Raw genomic sequence first — 18,384 nt, forward strand, 5'->3', positions numbered from 1 at the left:
AATGTTATCGCTTCAACTTGCAGTTGAGAGAAAACATTTTTCCTGAGATATTTTACATCCTTTTTCTGTCCTAAGTTTTGGAAATCTGGTGTGTGTGTTTGCACTGACAAGACATCTCATTTCTGACCAGCCCCATTCCAAGTGCCGGAGAGCTTCATGTGGCCAGTGTTGGACAGTACAGTCCAGACCCTCACTGGGCTGGAGCTGCGTGTCTCTGCACCGGCATTTTTTTTTGCCCGGAAAGAATCACACAGCGCCCTCTGCTGGTGATACGGGACTGTGTGTGGCCTTTGTGTCACTCTTGCAGTCTTGTTTTGTTTTGTTTCGTCACCACTGGATATTTTTGCCTCACCCCAGGACTGCGGTCTGGAGCTCAATGATGAAGATGGTCACCGCTGCTACCCCCTGGAGGACCACCTGTTCTGTCACTCCTGCCACATCAAGAGGCTGGAGAAGGGTCACTCATCCACAGCCCTTCACCAGCACCACTTCTAGCCAGAGCCTCCTGCAGACCTCACGGTGGGGAGGAGGAGCCAGGGTTGCACCATGAGAAGTCCGCGGGTTAATTCCTGTCACCTCTGGGGAGGGATTGGGGGCGGGGGAGTGGAGGGGAGGCAGGTGCCTTTCCTTTAAACAAGGAGGGGATCCCTGCTGGTCTGGGATTATGTATTTTCCAAGTGCCTTTCACTGCTGCCACACCCTCATCAGATTACTCAGGAAGAAGCCCCAGCAAGCGTGGCATGTGACAGGAGATCTCATTAGTGTGACTGAATGAACCTTCCTGTCCCCTCTGGGAAGAGTTCACACTTCAGTGGGAAAGGTTTGCACTGAAGAGAGATTTCAGCTGCCGATATGTTCAATCCTTTCCCTCCCCTTCGGAAAATACCTGCAACCAAACACCCCCTCCCAACCCCTCCCCCGCCCCACACACACCATAATTTAAGATTTCCTTCCACTCCAGAGCTTCAGTTCTTCTGTAGAATGGCTGCAAATTTTAATTGCATCATTGCAAGAGGGATGCTCTAACGTGTGCTTTGTATCTTAGGAAGAATTCACTTGGTAAAGCAGAGCCAAGGTGTGAAATAAGTGAGATGGGGTTTTCTCCCTGTGGCCTGATAGCATTCTGTGTGCCCCTGGAAATTGTCACTCCTTTAAAGGCAGCTGGCGGCCTGAAGGAGGATTGATCCTGTTCTAGGAAAGTGTGCTTTGGGATGAGAACTTGGTGCAGGCGCCAGGCCTCTTTTGCCCGCCTGTTGTGCTTTTTTTCCTCTGGAGCTCTCAAGAATCTGGGACTTCAGAGTTCCCCCTGCAAAGGCTGGTCTCGGGATCTTTTGTGGGGATCCTCTTATGCCTATTTTCGCTTCTTTAACAATGGACTTTGGGGATGTGTGCCCACATACTGAGACCTGACCCCTTATTAATGAGGAGAGTTTTTGTGTGTGAGATCTCAAAGCCAGCCTGGGAGAGAGTGCCTGAGCATAAGTTATGATATTCATTTCACAGGTTTCTCTCTTGCCAATTCAGGCATTATGCTTGAAGAAACCAGTATAAGGTACACTGCTTTTGTCTGTTTTTTTTTTTTTCTTTTTCTTTCTGTAAAAATTGTTTCCCTCTACTTTCAGTCTCCCACACACAAAAAATACCTCACAGATAAGAGCTTCAAATTAAGGAGGAATTTGGCCATCACACTGGACTCAGCCAGTGTGTGTTAGGAACCTCTGGCTTCACCCAGGTCAGACCAGTGGGTCAGGGCACTGTAATCTTAACTAAAGTTCAGCTGGGAATAGATCTGATTGATACTGGGTGCTCCTGCCTTACGCATTTCATCATGCTGGCCCCCCGGGATGGCAAGGGCTAAGGGAGGGCCACCTACTGGCAGGATTTCAAGGCCACCTCTGCACTGAAGAGGCAAAATGTGCCCTGTGTGTCACACTGCTGAGGCCAGAGGTCAGTACCCCTGGGTATTTCAATGAGAAGAAAGTGTGAGAAAAAGATTGGCTGGCATTTGGCTTCTCAGCCCACGGGGAGGGACCCCGGGCCTTGTCGCAGGAGGGCAGGGGCCATCTCACCACTGCCAGCCAGGCTGGGAGCATGGCGGCTGGCATCTGCTCTCTGCCGCCTCACCTCACATCCAGAGGGAGGGGATTGGGTGGCTGGGGCCTCGGAGGGCATCAGTGGAACCCAAAGGCACAAGGGACTCACAGACTATTCACTGGGCCCAGTTCTACTTCTAAACAATGCTTTGACTCATTTGGTAGCAGTTGCCTGTAAGAAGCACAGAAATGGCACCATGGACTGTCTTTTCCATTTTTGTTAAATTCATTCTGCTGGAATCCTTTGGCCAGATGTTACTTCAGCCCAAGCTGTGTGAGTCTATTGGTTCCTTTTCACAGGCTGAGCCTCCTAAAAACCCATGAATGTTCTTAGGAGGGCTAAAAATCCAGGGGGCTGGGGAGGTGAACCCCGGGGGCCCCCCCTCCCTTCCCAGCACACCGTCCAGCTCAGCCTTGGCAAGGCTGGTGGGCAGATGGAGCCAGCCAGTATGTCTCAACCTGTCTCTGCCAACCTAGGATTATTTCTGGCCTTGATGACACACCTTTGCTCCACTAATCAAGTCAAGCAGAAGAAAGAAAATTGCCTTGGAGCCACATCAGAAGTAGCAGGGATTTGTTTGCAAATTGGGTAACAGTTGAGCCTTGAACAGCACGGGTTTGAACTGCATGGGTCCATTTATATATGGATATTTTTCAGTAGTAAATACTGCAGTCAGTACTACACGAGATCTGTGGTTGGTGGAATCCACGCTGCAGAGGGACCATGGTTACGGACGGCCGACTATAAGTTATGAGGATTAACCCTTAAGTTGTTCAAGGCATAACTGTAGTTTAAAAATCTGATTCATTTTTTAAATGAAATTTTTAAAGTGGCCTTGATGTAATTTTGATATCTCAGCAAATATTTTATACTGCTGAAGAAGAACAATAAGAGAATTTCTAGACACCCTAGAAATCTGAGCAGCAACTTCTCTTACTGTCAGTGTCCCTGGAGAGGGTACTGGGTAGGAATCTCCTACCGGTTTTGTCTCCTCCTCAGGCCCTTGCAAAAAAGCCATGAATAGATGCCCACTTACCTGGTATTTTAAACTTTCTATAAATTATTAGCCAAATAGAGCTATAATGGGGTTGTATTTATAGGCATGTAGAAAGAACACACAAGCACTTCGTAGACCAGGATGAATAAGTTTGTTTTAAAAGGTAGAGCAGATAGCCTTATCTTGAGTTCCCTAGATGACTCTTGGGCTTTAGATAAACAAGAATTATGGCCTGATTCCAGACGCCAAAGCCAGCCTCCAGCCTTCTCCCTTGCCTCACTTTGCCCTCTAGTTTTTTCTTGTCATTTCTTCCCCCCAGCTAGAGTCATTCAAAAATGGCCTGAGTGATCTGAGAAAAGCCAGGAATGCAGTTTGGCCTGTCATAGCAGGATTCTCTCTCTCTGACATTATCCTCCCATCTGTGGTTGAGTAGAGAGTAATTTGTTCATTTTTCACACCGAAGGGCATTGAGTCCTGTTGGGTCATCATTGCCTGCACGTGGCGGCAGGACTTTCTATTTCTCCGTGGTTAGTGCTTGAGCGAAAGCCTCTTTCGGCTGAGTCCACTGAGGTTGTGCCACTGAGTCCTGGGTGGCCGGTGGGATTATCAAGGAGTTCTGATTGCTTTCAAGTGCTGCCATCACCTTGTTTCAGTGGACTTGAGTTACCCAAGATGAAAAACAGAAATGTTAGAATTTGAGAGGATGATCTGGAATTCACACTCCTTTGCAGGCTGTTTTTGTGTGCCGTTTCCCACATGTGTGAAAGTATGAGAGCTATGATGGCTGCTAGTGCCCTTGCAAAGAATGTGTGCAAGACTTGACCCCAAACCATTGTTGCTTGATGCACTTGTTAAAACTGTCGACCAGGAAACCAAGTGCTTTGTATTCTCCTTTGTGCCAGGAATGAGTCCTAATTTCCCAGTTACTATTGGAAGTAACTTTTAAAAGCAGTAGGAAAAAGATGAGGAAGATGTGTTAGCTATCAATTGTTCTGAGCCAGAACTGGACAGATGTGGGAAATTTCTATATAGTGTATGAAAGTTTCACTCTGCAGGGAAATTATTTTCCCCTGTGTCTCTTCTTTTACTTTAATTGGTTCAAAATATTGTTCCTGTAAAATTATTCAAAATTTTACTGTTACTATAAAATTATTCAGAATATTGTTACTATAAAATTATCCAAAATATCGTTACTATAAAATTATTCAAAAATTTACTGTTACTATAAAATTATTCCAAATATCATGACAATAAAACTGCCTTAATTTGTAGACTATTAAAGTGATCTCCAACATAATCATGTTTACTGGGTCTTCTTTTGTGTGTATGGAGTAAGCAGATGGGGCTTTTTGCTAACGGGATTTGGTCTTTTAGAGCTCTGGATTCTTTTTTTTTTCTTTCTTTCTTTTCCATTATGGTTGATCACAGGACATTGAATATAGTCCCCTGTGCTATACAGTAGGACCTTGTTGTTTATCCATTCTGTATGTAATAGTTTGCATCTGCTAATCCCAACCTCCCAGTCCAACTCTCCCCCGCCCCCTTGCCCCTTGGCAACCACAAGTCTGTTCACTATGTCTGTGAGTCTGTTTCTGTTTCGTAGATAAGTTCATTTGTGTCATAGTTTAGATTCCACATAAAAGTGATATCATATGATATTTGTCATTTCTCTTTTTGCCTTACTTAGTATGATAATCTCTAGGTCCATCCATGTAGCTGCAAATGGCATTATTTCATTCTTTTGTATGTCTGAGAGCTCTGGATTCTTAAAGGAATATTTGGGCTTTGAAACTGTGTAGGGTCTCAGATTTTATCCTACTGGCAAGCTAATAAGCTAGCATGCCATGGTTTTGTGGATCCTGGCAGAAGTTATAAGACTCCTGGGTCAGAGACAAAGGACACTTTATTACTCACAGTAGCAGCAGTAGCATTTCACACTGTCAGCCTTTGCACTAGTTGCCTGAGCGCCAGTTCCTACAGGGCCCCATGAAGAGGGCCAGGTGATACCTGCACATGCGGTGGGCTGTGTTACAAGAGGAAACCCAAGCTTAGAGAACCACAATCTTTTATAAATGGGCAGTAAACCTGCCTGACTTTTGCTCCAGAGAGAGACACTATCTCTTCCATCCAAGTCTGTTTACTACACAAACATCCTTGAAAAGGTAGTCTGGAAGTAAGGCAGTGCCTCCCTCACAAGATGTGTAGGAATGTGAGAGACCCTGGGAGAATCGTCTTCCAAGCATGCAGTTTCTTCACCTGGGACCTTATTATTGAGACTTTTCAGGTCATGCTCAAAACGGTGGTCGTTTTGTCTCCTTCCCTTTTGTGTATGTTACTGTTTTTTCTAATGAGGTTATGACCAAAGAATTCCAGAGGTGAGTGACCCTCTAGATTTAAGGCAACCACATACAGGAAGGCAGGACTTGCAGAGGGAAGGGGCAAGCAATGAGAGAGTGGCTATTCCGATTTTACAAATGTAGGCTGCTGTTTTTCTGTGACCCTGATGCTACAAGGGATGAAGATGTAGTCAGGGGAAATGTTGTCTGGGCCAGGGTGTGCCCAGGACTAGAGATGAGGTCTCCCGATTGCTAACTAGCATGGGAGAAGGGGTGAGGAGCCAAGGTATGTGATTGCCATCTATACCCAGACAGGGAATAGCCGTGAATCTATTCATGTGGTCAACCCTCTGGTGCACAATAAGCCCTCGGGCAGGGTGGCTTTGGGGTCAGAAGCCCGGATTGAAGTTCTAACTCAGGCTTCACCACCAAATTGCTCAATGAACGTAAGCAAATTTAGTTCCCTCATCTGTAAAAATGGGGATAACAACCGAACTTACCTTACAGGACTATCGTGGAACTGACTGAATTAGTCCAAGTAACGAGCTTAGAGCTCTTAATTTTTCAATAATAGTCACAGGTTTTAAGACTTACTTGATCTTTCCATTGGGACAACTAACAAAATAAATTACAAATGGGTTAAAGTACATGGAAAAAACAATACAAACACAATTTGAAAAGAGCAACAGGGCTTCCCTGGTGGCGCAGTGGTTGAGAGTCTGCCTGCCAATGCAGGTAACACGGGTTCGCGCCCTGGTCTGGGAGGATCCCACATGCCGCAGAGCAACTGGGCTCGTGAGCCACAATTACTGAGCCTGCGCGTCTGGAGCCTGTGCTCCGCAACAAGAGAGGCCGCGATAGTGAGAGGCCCGCGCACCGCGATGAAGAATGGCCCCCACTTGCCGCAACTGGAGAAAGCCCTCGCACAGAAACGAAGACCCAACACAGCCATAAATAAATAAATAAATAAATAAATAAAATATTTTAAAAAAAAAGAAAGAAAAGAGCAACAGAAGAAACCATGGGGTAAATATTGGTAAACTGGAATATATAAAAGTGAAAATTACTTGAGGTTCAAAAATATTATAAGGAAAAGGAAAATATAACAGATAAGCTAAAAAAATTGCAATGCGTTCGATAGCTGAAGAATATCCTTAATGTATTTAAAAGTTTAACAAATCTATAAGAAGAAAATGAGTACATATATCAAGAGAAAATATATACATCAAGTAATATAAGTAAAAGGAAGTTCCATTTTTCAGTTAAGAAAAGTGCAAAAAAATCATAATGAAATTTATAATACTCAGGGTTAGCATTCAAGGAAACTGATGCTATTGATGGAAATGTGTATTTGTTTAAATTTTTTGGCAGGCAACTTGAAAATATGTACCAAAGTCTTAAAAAGTCCATGAAATGGACCTTAAAAATGTCTCTCTGATCATTCAACATCTAAAAATTTGTAAGATATCAGAAATAATTCAACATAGCATTATTTTTAAAAAAGTGTTAAACTGACAACAACCCAGATTCCCAACAAAGAGGGTAATGTTTAAGATATCTAGTTTTTTGATGGGTTATCTTCAAAGAATATTTAATGACCATAAATCTCAGACAAAAAGCTAAGGGGACAAAATGAGAACACAAAGACATTTGTGACAAAACCCCAAATTTGGAAAAACTACGTGTGTAGGTTTTTTTTTTTTTTTTTTTGAAGCAATGATTTAATTGGGAAACAAAAAGGAATCTCAATTTTGTTTCTTTGGAAAAGAAAAAAGTTTTGGTGTTATTTTCAATAGTACACGATATCCTAGTAAGTTTGTATTCCCCATTAAAAAGTGAACTGTGGTGCAGTGTCTCTCATACTACTGTTATCTGCTTACCTGTTAAACCATTTAATGTAATCCTCCGCAATGGGTTTTATCCTTATTAGCAGCACAAATGAGTGAGGTTTCATTTAGTGAATGAAGAAATCCACGAGTATCTCTGTATACTGCTAGGCTACCAGTACATAAAGGAGACTCACCAATGTGCCACTCACGTGTGTAGGTTTATATTAAAAAGTGTGGAAGAGAAAGTCCATAAGGAAAAAAAATTATGACGTTAATAGTAATGACGGGGGGGGGGCGGGGATTATGACGTTAATAATAATTATCTCGGGATGGGAATTTGCGTTTTTTTGATTCCCAGTACTTTTCTGTATTTTATAAGTTTCCTGTAATTTGTTCAGGAGGAAGAAACGTTATATTGGAGAGATTAATTGATCGATTGAATGATTAGTTATGGACAGTGTCGGATGTTTCAGCCACTCTTCAGGTTTGACTCTCCTTTCCGCCACAGACCTTTCGGTCCTTCTCAGGTCTTCCCCCCAGGCGCCAATAAAATGAGGGGTAATATATAATACTAGATTACCTGGGGTCTTCGTACTGTAAAAACACCCATGTGCTAAGGTTTCCCGATTCACTGGGGACCAGGAGCTCTCAAGGGACAGGGCTGCAGACTCCGATCACTTTGCGGACCCCCTCTAACGCGCGCAGCCGCACTGCAGCGTTCCCGTCTCCGGGGCAGGTTAGAGCCAGAGCTCACCAGATCCTGGTAAACTGGGACTGTGCCGCTTTTTACGTCACCATAGGGGTTCTGCTCCACGGGAAAAAGGGCAAGAACTGCTGCCTTAAATGCGCTTTTGTGTCATCCGCTAGCTAACCTCGGGCCACAGCACGCCCCCCTACTGCAAACTACCACCATTCTAGGTGTGTTTTCCTACATGTACCCCATTTACAGAGTCTTCTCGTGTGCATCATTAATTAGGACGCTTTGCAGCTTACAAACCACCTCACACAACTCCGGCTTCCAAACACAGCTTAAAAAATGACATTTCGGGCAGAGTAGCGTTAAAATTCAAGATATTTAACCTTCACACCAGAGTCCTTTCTATGGACGTTCTGTAACATCAAACCCAGGTGTGGCTAAAAAGTACGCCTCGAGCCAGCCAGGAGTCGAACCTAGAATCTTCTGATCCGTAGTCAGACGCGTTATCCATTGCGCCACTGGCCCCATACTAGTTGGATTTGCACTGCAGCGTAGATCACGCCTTACGCATCTACAACAGGCTCCCCGACACTAGCGCTGCGCTTCCGCCCCTGAGCCGGGCGTCGCGGCGCTAGTCCACAGCTCCCAAGGCTCCGCCTTTCCCCAACCATGCGCTCCGCCAATCCGCAGCGGTGACGTCACGGCGCTCTTCGGCGTACTCCAATCCGCCGCGTCGGACTGCGCCTTTAGCGTTCTCTAGCGCGCGCGCTAAGTTTGTCCACGGCCGCCTCCCGTTCGGGAGGAGCACGGCCGGGCGGGGAGAGGAGGTGGGACGAGGTGGGGCGTTGCGGCCGCCGTGCCAGGGTGACCGGTAGCGCCGTAGCCGAGGTGGCGGGGCGGGCGGAAAGAGCAGGGAGGAGGCTGTGGTGCAGGATGGCGGCAACAACCTACGAGCGGCTGAAGCTGTGAGTTCCGCGGGCCGGAAGCCGTTGCCCGAAAGGGTCTGCGGGGCGGCGGGTGGGGCGGCAGGTGTGGGCCGCCGGCAGCGGGGAGGCTTCCTGAGTCCCGGGGCGGCGGGCCGGGTGTGGGAACCCCGCGCGCTCCCCGCCTTACTCGCCGGGCGCGGCCGCCCCCGGCGCCGCGCCCGAGTCGCCACAGGCCCGGGAGCGGCAGTCCCGCCAGCTTTTCTCCGCTCGACTCGGCCTCAGAGCCCACGGCGAGGGACCGAAGCTGCGCACCGTCTTCCGGCGAGCCGGGCTCGGCGTTTGGATGCAGCCCTTCGGGGCACGCTCCTCCCTACTTTATTTTATTTTATTTTATTTTTTATTGTTTGGAGAGGTGGCGGCTAAATTTATCCTTATTGCTTAGGAGAGAAAACGAGATTTTTTTTCTTATTTCATGGACCCATAGCAGCATGTTACAGGCCACACACAAATGGATAAACCTTTCTCTATGTGGGCATTGAAGCCTTCCTGACCGGTCTTTAGGATGCAGGAAAAATTTAAAGTACAGTCAATACTCTTAAGGTCCTAAAAGGTTTACTTGGCTTTAAATATTATACCGCCCAATCATAAAGCAGATTGTTAAGTCCATGTGGACAGCCAGGGGCTACTGTCGAGAATTTTGGCATTGCAAATTGAATTTTCGGTAAAGCGAAGCTCTTGAGGCTCTGAGAAATAGGCTCTGGTTGTTAGAGTTGTAAATTAGGTATTTGTAGGGTTTGGGGTTCGTCCTGGGTTTAAAACAAAAGCAAAAACATGTATTTCCCTTAGCATTACTACCAGCCCCTATGCTTTTCTTGTCTGTGAATAACTTTGTTCTACTCACTTTGTGTTCACTGCTTTACCTCTAGACTGAAAATCCAGTGACCACATTTCAGAAAGTCTTTGGCACCAGAAGCAGATGTGATTTTTGAGAAGCTTATCTATCCCTAAATAAGTTAAAATATCTTGGGACTTAGGCACAGGTATCGCATTTCCTATACAAGGATATGAGGACATCAAGATGTGGTTTGGGCACTTCCTATGCTCCCCAGAACCTCAAGCTCACTTAACTTTCTGGAAGGTTCAGTTAAAAGTTAGCGCTGCAGAATTGGAAGTGAGGCCATCTCGACATCAGATGTTTTGCATAAAAGAAGATTACTTTTTTCTCAGTCCACCCCCCTTGCCTCTTCTCTTCACTGTAATTCCCTTGAAAAACCCCAGCTGCACACTTCCCTCCACATTTTCCTTGCCAGGTTTCCTTATTCTCTCCCAGTTCCCCTTCACAAGGTGATCACCTTGTTGGTGAATGAGTCTAGGAAAGTGTCTTTGACTGAGGTACTGGCGGGGCCAGTGTCACGTGTGCTGTGTTGGCTAATTAGGTTATTGTTGTCTACCTGATAGTCATTAAAGGGTTTTAATGTGATCCTACACCAGGTCTCAGTTGTGTTTAAGAAATATGGAGCCTTGGCTTGATTGCAGCTCAGCGTTAGGTTACGAAATGCAATCGAATTTTCCTGTGGCAAAGATTGAATGGAATGGAGAACTGGAGAGTTATGATGATAACTGCCAAGGAGGCAATAAATGCCCAGTCCAGACCTTAAAAAAAAAAAAAGCTCTATATCCATAAAAGAGAAAGGAAATTTGGCAGTGAAGTGGTGACACTGATGCTTTTGTATTGATTTTTGTGAGAAGTGGAAACTATAAATTTGGGGGAAAAAGTAAATCTGGGGTTATATGAAAGTCATTCTCTAATTTTTCAGTGCTTAACTTCTTTCCCTGAAAAAAACTAGTTCTAAGTGCTCCTGTAAATGAAGGTACAACTTTTTTACAACTTTGTTTTTCTTTGCCAAGGAGTTTGTGAGTTGGAGTCTCTGCTCTTATTTCTTTTGTTTGGCCCTTGCTGCTCTGAGGCGTGGATTTAAAATGTGGCCTCTGACCTAAGGTGTATTCTTCTTTAGATGCATTGGAGGTGGAAGTGGTTTCTGACCCATATAAGAATTAGTAGGACATAACGGCCATTTTTAAAAGTGCCTAGAGATATGTTTTAAGGAAGATCCGTACAAGAGATAGTTTGATTATTTTATTATGAAAGTATTGTTACTGGGTTTATTTAAATATTGAAGTGCTTGGGATTTTAAAAATTTGTTCTGTGTTATGCCATACATTTTTTCCAGTCCCTCTCTGTCCTGTGGTGTTCACCTTCCTCATGCCCAAAGTTTCATCCTCTACTCTCCTGCTTAAAATCTCCAGTTCCATTTTATTGACTTACAGGAATAAGCCCACATTTCTTAGCCACCTGTATTCTAGCCTCTTCACAGTCTATCCCCAACCTTATTTCCCATAACTGCCTAGTGCTTTTTTTTTTTTTTTTTTCCTTTTTTTCCCTTTCACCAGACTTGGTCACCCTCTTTTTGCTTCAAGCTTGGGCTTATTTTGATCTTTCTATCCAGAATGTTTTCTTCCTCTCTCCCCTCTTTACATGCTGATCACATCTATGGTAGAGCCGAGACAACTCAGGCTTTTTAAGTCAGAACAGACTTAAATTTATTTAGACTTAGATTCACCTGCTATTTGCTTTGTGTCCTGACCATGTTACTTAATCTCTCTGAATCGGGTTTTCATCTGTAAAATGGGAACGTTTCTACTTCACAGTATTATAAGGACTGAAAGAGCGTAGATGAAACCAGCATACTTAACAGATACTCCTCGTCTCTGCGAAGCCTTTTTTCCAATGTCTTTTCTTTCACTGAGCTCCCATAACAGTCTGCTATCACAGGAACTAGACACCAAACATCTATATGAGTTTTTCACATTCTGTCTCTTATGATTCATTAGCAGTGTAGTTACTGTCTGATGGACACGAGGACTGAAAGAATGATCGAGCCGTAGCACTGTTTGAACCACTCACTTTGCCGCCTAGAAATGAAGTCATTAATAAATACTTTGTTTCTCCAACTTGGTTACCAGTATGTAGAACATATTAGAAACACCTTAACATTGATTTCTTCTCTAGTCCTCAGTTCCTAACGTAAAGCCTGGTGCATTACAGGTCCTCAGTGGATCACCTAAGTAAATGAAAAGAACTTTCCAGTATAGAACACCTACCAGTACTTCAAAAAAACAAAAAAAACAAAACACAGTCTGGGGTAATTTGGAATGTATTCTTTTGAAGTAGCAGCAACTTAAGTCATTTTATGTATGGTATTATCTTTCCAGTGCCTCTGTGAAGTCTAGGTTGATATACATCATCTGTCATTGTTGAAGACAGGGAGATAATTGCCCTTGGCCCCCACAGTTAGGTCACACAGCCAAACCATGGCAGAACTGACCGTGGAACACAGCAGGCCCAGAGTCCAGTGATCTTTTCATTATATTGCATTATTCAGATTACCTTTTTTCTCATCAGATTGCTCTCACCTTAGTCCTCGGACATGTCTGGTATAGAAATGAGTTACTTAACAACTGAAAATAATTGACATGTTCATTATGGATTTTTGATGTAGAAAACAATATTGATTTGTTTAGAATTTAAAGTTTATACTATTTAAACATCCAGGCAGTTCTTAATATTCCTATTTTGCAACTCCTTTTTTTTTTTTTTTTGTACTTAAGAATGTATGTTTAATTCAAGTACAATCCATGAGGTCAGTATTGATGGTCTTTTACCATTTGTTTTTAAAAATCTTGAAATCAATAAATCCAGTAAATTATCTTAAGAGATCTGTCCAAGCATAATTTTGGCTCTTATTGGTAGAAAACATATTTTAAGATGGAAAAATAATCATTATGAAGCATAGGGAGCTTTCAACAATTTCTTTGGAAATACATCTTGATAATAGCAACTGTTCATCATAATACAAAACAGAAAGAGGATTAATTTGCTGTGGCATAGAAGTCCTGCCAGTTCCTAAATGCTCTAAATAGTTTCTTGGAGATTTTTTACATTGTTTAGGCCTCAAGGAAAACCAAAGCTCCACCTCCAGGTTTGGTAGCAAACAAACTCTGCTTCTCAGGCACTAAGCTTCGATTGCTCCTCTGGTAATAAGCTTCGTGCACATTTGCTAGGAAGCTGGGCAGCTTGTCAGCAGGTACTATCGATACTGTGCAGCCTCCCCAGCCTGCTCCAGTAAGTCGTGATCCTTGAGCCCCAAATTTCCGACAGATGTCCACCAGCTGGTCCAGCTCAGGGCAGCTACACTCGTACATGTCCCGGCAGCTCACGTGGCTCTGGTTCATTAACTCCCCCAGCAGCTGGACCGTGTTGTCAGGTGCTTCTTCACATATCTTCTTAAACTGGAGCACTCTTGCAGCCTCGCTGTACACGTGCTTTGCCCGCTGGTAGAGTTTGAAGCTGAGCACGTCTTGAGTGTTTGGACTCAGGATTTGGGTCTTGAGTTCCTGCAGGCTAATTCCCAGACACCTGCAGATCTCCTCAGGGCTATAGGGTTCAGAGTGAAGGGCATCTTCTGTGATCAACAACATTTCTTCCAGACTGACCCCCAGCTTGGCCTGCACCTCCTCCAGCCGCAATACTTCCTCCCATGGCAAGCATTTGTGCTTAGCTAGGAGCTTTGCAGCCAGCCGACACTCCATCACCCTGATATTGAAATGAGAAGTTGCTGCTTTATTCATTTCCACACAACTGTTGGCAATCACAAACACTGCTCCACTTGGGAGTTTCACATCAGTTGCCCTCAGAGGACTAAATTCTATCAACTTGGCAGTTCCTTCTTCTGCAAGAAATGATATGGACTGGTCCATCCCTCCTCCTTCAGTGCCAGTGTAATGCTCACTCTTGGCGCAGATTTCTGCAAGTTCCACCTTGGATAGGTTCATGCCCAGCACTGTGAGTGTCACCAAGCCAGCGCAACAGACCAAAGCACTGGAGCTGGAGAGGCCAGAACTCGGTGGGATGTTTCCATCTACCAAGCAATTCATTCCAGTCACGTCACTAAGACCAAAGTGTTCCTGAATTCCTTTAAATCCACATAAGAAATAGTTGTGCCACAGAGGCTTGGTTTTGTCAATCTGGATGTTATTAGCACTAGTACTGAAGTCCAGGTACAAGGGATTGGTATTGGCCAGCTGGAGAACGTGTGTTTTCACAGGTTCCACAGCTATTAACATATCTTGTTCTACAGCCATAGGAAGAACAGAATATCCACAGTAATCTATATGCTCTCCTATGATATTGACTCTTCCTGGTGCTCGAACATAAAACTTGGGAACGGATCCAAACTTAGAATTAAACATCTCTTTTAGCTTCAGCAATCTGGCAGTCAGTGGTTAAGACACCATGCTCCCAAGGCAGGGGGCTCGGTTTCCATCCCTGATCCCTGGTTGGGGAACTAAGATCCCACATGCCGCAAGGCGCGGCCTGTCACATAGGATGGGCATGTCAGACTTTTCTTCGCGAAAGGCTGCTGGTCCCAAGCTGCCTCTTACTTTCACCAGAATGAAATGGTTCCAGAATCCCAGGCAAGGGAGGATACTGTTCCCTTGCCCAGGAGGCTGGAAACTGCGCGTTGTGAGCGCAAGGTTTCCAAGGCCCCTCAGCCGAGATCCGCAACACTCGAGGATTCCCTAGTTCTCCTTTTTTCATTTAAAATCATTTGTGTAAGCCTTTGTAATGTCAAACAGTGATAAGTTTGAAATTGCAAGACAGTTAACAGAAATCCATGATTGGAAACATTTAAAGCATTTTTTTCCTTTTAAAGGTCAGGTGAAAAAAGTGTAAGGCAGGAAATTAGAAAGTGAATCAGGTTGCAGCTTCTATCTGAAGAAACATTGTTTCCTCAGTTAAGAAGTGGACTTTCTTTTTAAAAGATTGTCATAGCTGTGAGGTCAGCCAGGGGAGAGGTGATAGAATCCTGAGAACAGATGTAAACTAAGCAATTCTGTGATGAAGATATATGTAGTTTACACAGTACAGTGAACATTCAGATTACTCACACATCCCTCTTCTTGACTGTCTTCATCCAATTCCGCCTCTCCCGTCCACCCCCCCTCCCGCCTGTCTCTGATAACCACAAATCTTATCTCTTTTCTATGATTTTGTTTTGGAAGTGTAATTGACCTACAGTGCTATGTTAATTCTTGGTACACAACATAGTGATTTGTATTTTTTTTTTTTAATTTATTTATTTATGGCTGTGTTGGGTCTTCGTTTCTGTGCGAGGGTTTTCTCTATAGTTGTGGCAAGCGGGGGCCACTCTTCATCGCAGTGCGCTGGCCTCTCACTGTCGCGGCCTCTCTTGTTGCGGAGCACAGGCTCCAGACGCGCAGGCTCAGTAGTTGTGGCTCACGGGCCCAGTTGCTCCGCGGCATGTGGGATCTTCCCAGACCAGGTCTCGAACCCGTGTCCCCTGCATTGGCAGGCAGATTCTCAACCACTGCGCCACCAGGGAAGCCCGGTATTTTTGTACATTTAAAAATTGTCACCATAAGTCTCGTTATGATATGTCAGCATACAAAGATATTACATAGTTATTGACTGTATCTCCCACAGTGTACATTTCATACCCTTGACTCATTTACAGTGTTTTGTAACTGGAAGTTTGTATCTTTTAATCTCCCTCACCTATTCCTTTCCTTCCCCTACCTACCTCCACTCTGGCAACCCTCTGTTCTCTGTATCTCTAACTCTGCTTCTGTTTTGTTTGTTCGTTTGTTTTTTAGATTCCATGTATAGGTAAAATCATACAGTGTTTGTCTTTCTCTTTCTGACTTATTTTACTTAGCGTAATACCCTGTCGGTGCATTGGTTGTTGCAAATGGCAAGATTTCATTGTTTTGTTATGGCTGAGTAATATTCCATTGTGTGTGTATATATATATATCTCTCTCACACATGTTTTTTATCCATTCATCCATTGATGGGCGCTTGGGTTGCTTCCATAACTTGGCTTTTGTAAACAATGTTGCATTGAACATAAGGGTACGTATATCTTTTCTAATTAGTGTTTTGTTTTCTATTATTACTCAGGAATGGAATTGCTGGATCATATGGTAGTTCTATTTTTAATTTTTTGAGGAAGCTCCATACTCTTTTCCATAGTGGCTGCCCTAATTTACCAACAGTGCAGTGTTCCCTTTTCTTGACATTGTCACCAACACTTATTGTATTTGTTGTCTTTTTGATAATAGCCATTCTGACAGGTGAGAGGTGGTATCTCATTGTGGTTTTGATTTGCATCTCCTTCATGATTAGTGATGTTGAGCATCTTTTCATGTGCCTATTGGCCATCTGAATATCTTTGGAAAAATGTCTGTTCAGATCCTCTGCCCATGTTTTACTCAGGTTATTCATTTTTTTTTTAACTTTTTTTTTTTTTTTAATTTATTTTTGGCTGCTTTGGGTCTTCGCTGCTGCGCATGGGCTTTCTCTAGTTGCGGCACGTGTGCTTCTCATTGCAGTGGCTTCTTTGTTGCGGAGCACAGGCTCTAGGCACGCGGGCTTCAGTAGTTGTGGAATGAGGGCTCAGTAGTTGTGGCTCGCAGGGTCTAGAGCTCAGGCTCAGTAGTTGTGGTGCATGGGCTTAGTTGCTCTGTGGCATGTGGGAGCAGGGCTCGAACCCGTGTCCCCTGCATTGGCAGGCGGATTCTTAACCACTGCACCACCAGGGAAGTCCCTGTTCATTTTTTTTTTGATCTTGAGTTGTTTGAGTTCTTTAAATATTTTGTATATTAACCCCTTATCAGGTGTATCATTTGCAAATATCTTCTCCCAGTCAGTAGGCTGCCTTTTTGTTTTATTGATAGTTTCCTTCACTGTGCAAAAGCTTTTTAGTTTGATGTAGTTACATTTGTTTATTTTTGCTTTTGTTTCCCTTGCCTGAGGAGACATATCCAAAAAAAATATTACTAAGACTGATGTCAAAAAGCATTCTGCCTCTGTTTTCTTCTAGAGGTTTTAAGGTTTCAGGTCTTACGTTTAAGTCTTTAATCCATTTTGAATTTACTTTTGTGCATGGTGTGAGAGAGTAATCCATTTTGATTCTTTTGCATCTAGCTGTCTCGTTTTCCAAGCACGCTGTCCTGGAGAATGTTCCATGTGCACTTGAAAGAAGTTCTTTCTTTTTTTTTATGTGTATATCTGTTATAGATTTTTGGTTTGTGGTTACAGTGAGGTTTATATATAGCAGTCTGTCTGTCTATCATTATTTTAAGCTGCTGATCTCTTAAGTCAAACACATTTTAACAACCCTGCATTTTTGCTCCTCTTCTCCTCCTTACCCCACATGCTTACTCTTTTGATGTCATCTTTTATATCTTTTTGTTTCGTGTATCCCTTAACTACTTATTGTGGATGTAGGTGATTTTACTGGCTATATCCACTGGCTGCAGAGCTCATGGTGTCCCAGAGCTCGTGTTGACCTGCTGGTGGGCAGAGCCCAGGCCCAGGGGGCTGGGCTGGGTCCTAATATGGCAGGCTGTGGGGCTGCGGTGGTCCTGGGGCTGTTGTCTGCCCACTGGTGTGTGGGGCGGGGACCTAGGGCATCCCAGAGGTGGTGCCTACACATTAGTGGGTGAGGCTGGTCCTAGGGCTAGTGCCAGCCCACTGGTGGGCTGAGCTGGGTCCCAGGGTCTCTGGTGTCAGGGTCCTGGGGATTCTGGGGCTAGTACTGGGACCCTGGTGTCTAGGGGTGGTCCTGTGCCCTTTGGTGGACAGGGCTGGCTGCTGGGGCAGCTGTGGACTCAGAGGGGTCTTAAGAGAGCATGTCTGCTGGTGGGTAGGTATGGCTGTGTCTCTGCCTGGCTAGTTGCTTGGCCTGAGGTGTCCGGGTACTGATGCTGATGGAGCCAGTTTAGGCAGTGGGTGGGGCCAGGTCCTTGTGCTAGTAAGCTAGAAGGAGGACTCCAAAATGGCACTTGGCACCCCCAGTGTCCCTGTGGTAGAGTGAGCTTCTAAAGATGGCTGCCACCATGTGTGTCCCCAGGGTGAGCCAGTTGCCTCCTGCCTCTCCAGGATCAGCAGGTGAATCTGACCCAGGCTCCTTTCAGATTTTTGCTTCTGTCCTGGGTCCTGGAGCATGTGAGATTTTGTGTGTGTCGTTTAAGAGTGGAGCCTCTTATTTCCCACAGCCCTTTGGCTCTTCTGATGGTAAGTCCCACTGGCCTTCAAAGCCAAACGTTCTAGGGGCTCATCTTTCTGATGTAGGAAACCCGAGCTGGAGAGCCCGATGTGAGGCTGGACCCCTCGCCCCTTGGGGAGAGCCTCTGCAGTTGTAATTATCCTCCCATTTGTGGGTCGCCCCCACTGTGGTATGGGTCTTGGTTACACTGGCTCTCCTCCCCTCCTCCCCGTTTTGTTGTGGTTCCTTTTTTATATCTTCAGTTGTAGAAGATCTCTTCTGCTAGTCTTCCAGTTTTTCTCATCAGTAGTTGCTCTGTAAAGAGTTGTAATTTGGTGTGCCTGTGGGAAGAGGTGAGCTCAAGGTCATCCTACT

General features: G+C 44.6%; 3 protein-coding genes and 1 pseudogene across 4 annotated transcripts in view; 2 read left to right on the forward strand and 2 right to left on the reverse strand.

The window, feature by feature from the left end:
* LIMD1 (LIM domain containing 1) overlaps positions 1 to 7,105 on the forward strand; it is a 74,819-nt gene extending 67,714 nt beyond the window's left edge. Inside the window, exon 8 of the mRNA XM_082413881.1 lies at positions 358 to 7,105. Coding sequence (XP_082270007.1) covers positions 358 to 495 — 138 coding nt within the window. The 3' untranslated portion in view covers positions 496 to 7,105. The remainder of the gene's footprint in view (positions 1 to 357) is intronic.
* SLC6A20 (solute carrier family 6 member 20) overlaps positions 1 to 18,384 on the reverse strand; it is a 152,627-nt gene that overhangs the window by 31,843 nt on the left and 102,400 nt on the right. The gene's annotated exons all lie outside the window — the stretch shown is intronic.
* The window catches only part of SACM1L (SAC1 like phosphatidylinositide phosphatase), a 60,440-nt gene continuing 50,798 nt past the window's right edge, over positions 8,743 to 18,384 (forward strand). Inside the window, exon 1 of the mRNA XM_082413882.1 lies at positions 8,743 to 8,918. Coding sequence (XP_082270008.1) covers positions 8,887 to 8,918 — 32 coding nt within the window. The 5' untranslated portion in view covers positions 8,743 to 8,886. The remainder of the gene's footprint in view (positions 8,919 to 18,384) is intronic.
* Positions 12,539 to 14,476, reverse strand: LOC309638223 (N-acetylgalactosamine kinase pseudogene; annotated as a pseudogene). Its single transcript has one exon. The product of its transcript is annotated as an N-acetylgalactosamine kinase pseudogene (transcript).

This window comes from Balaenoptera physalus (assembly GCF_965194825.1).
Source record: "Balaenoptera physalus genome assembly, chromosome: 11".
NCBI lineage: Eukaryota > Metazoa > Chordata > Mammalia > Artiodactyla > Balaenopteridae > Balaenoptera > Balaenoptera physalus.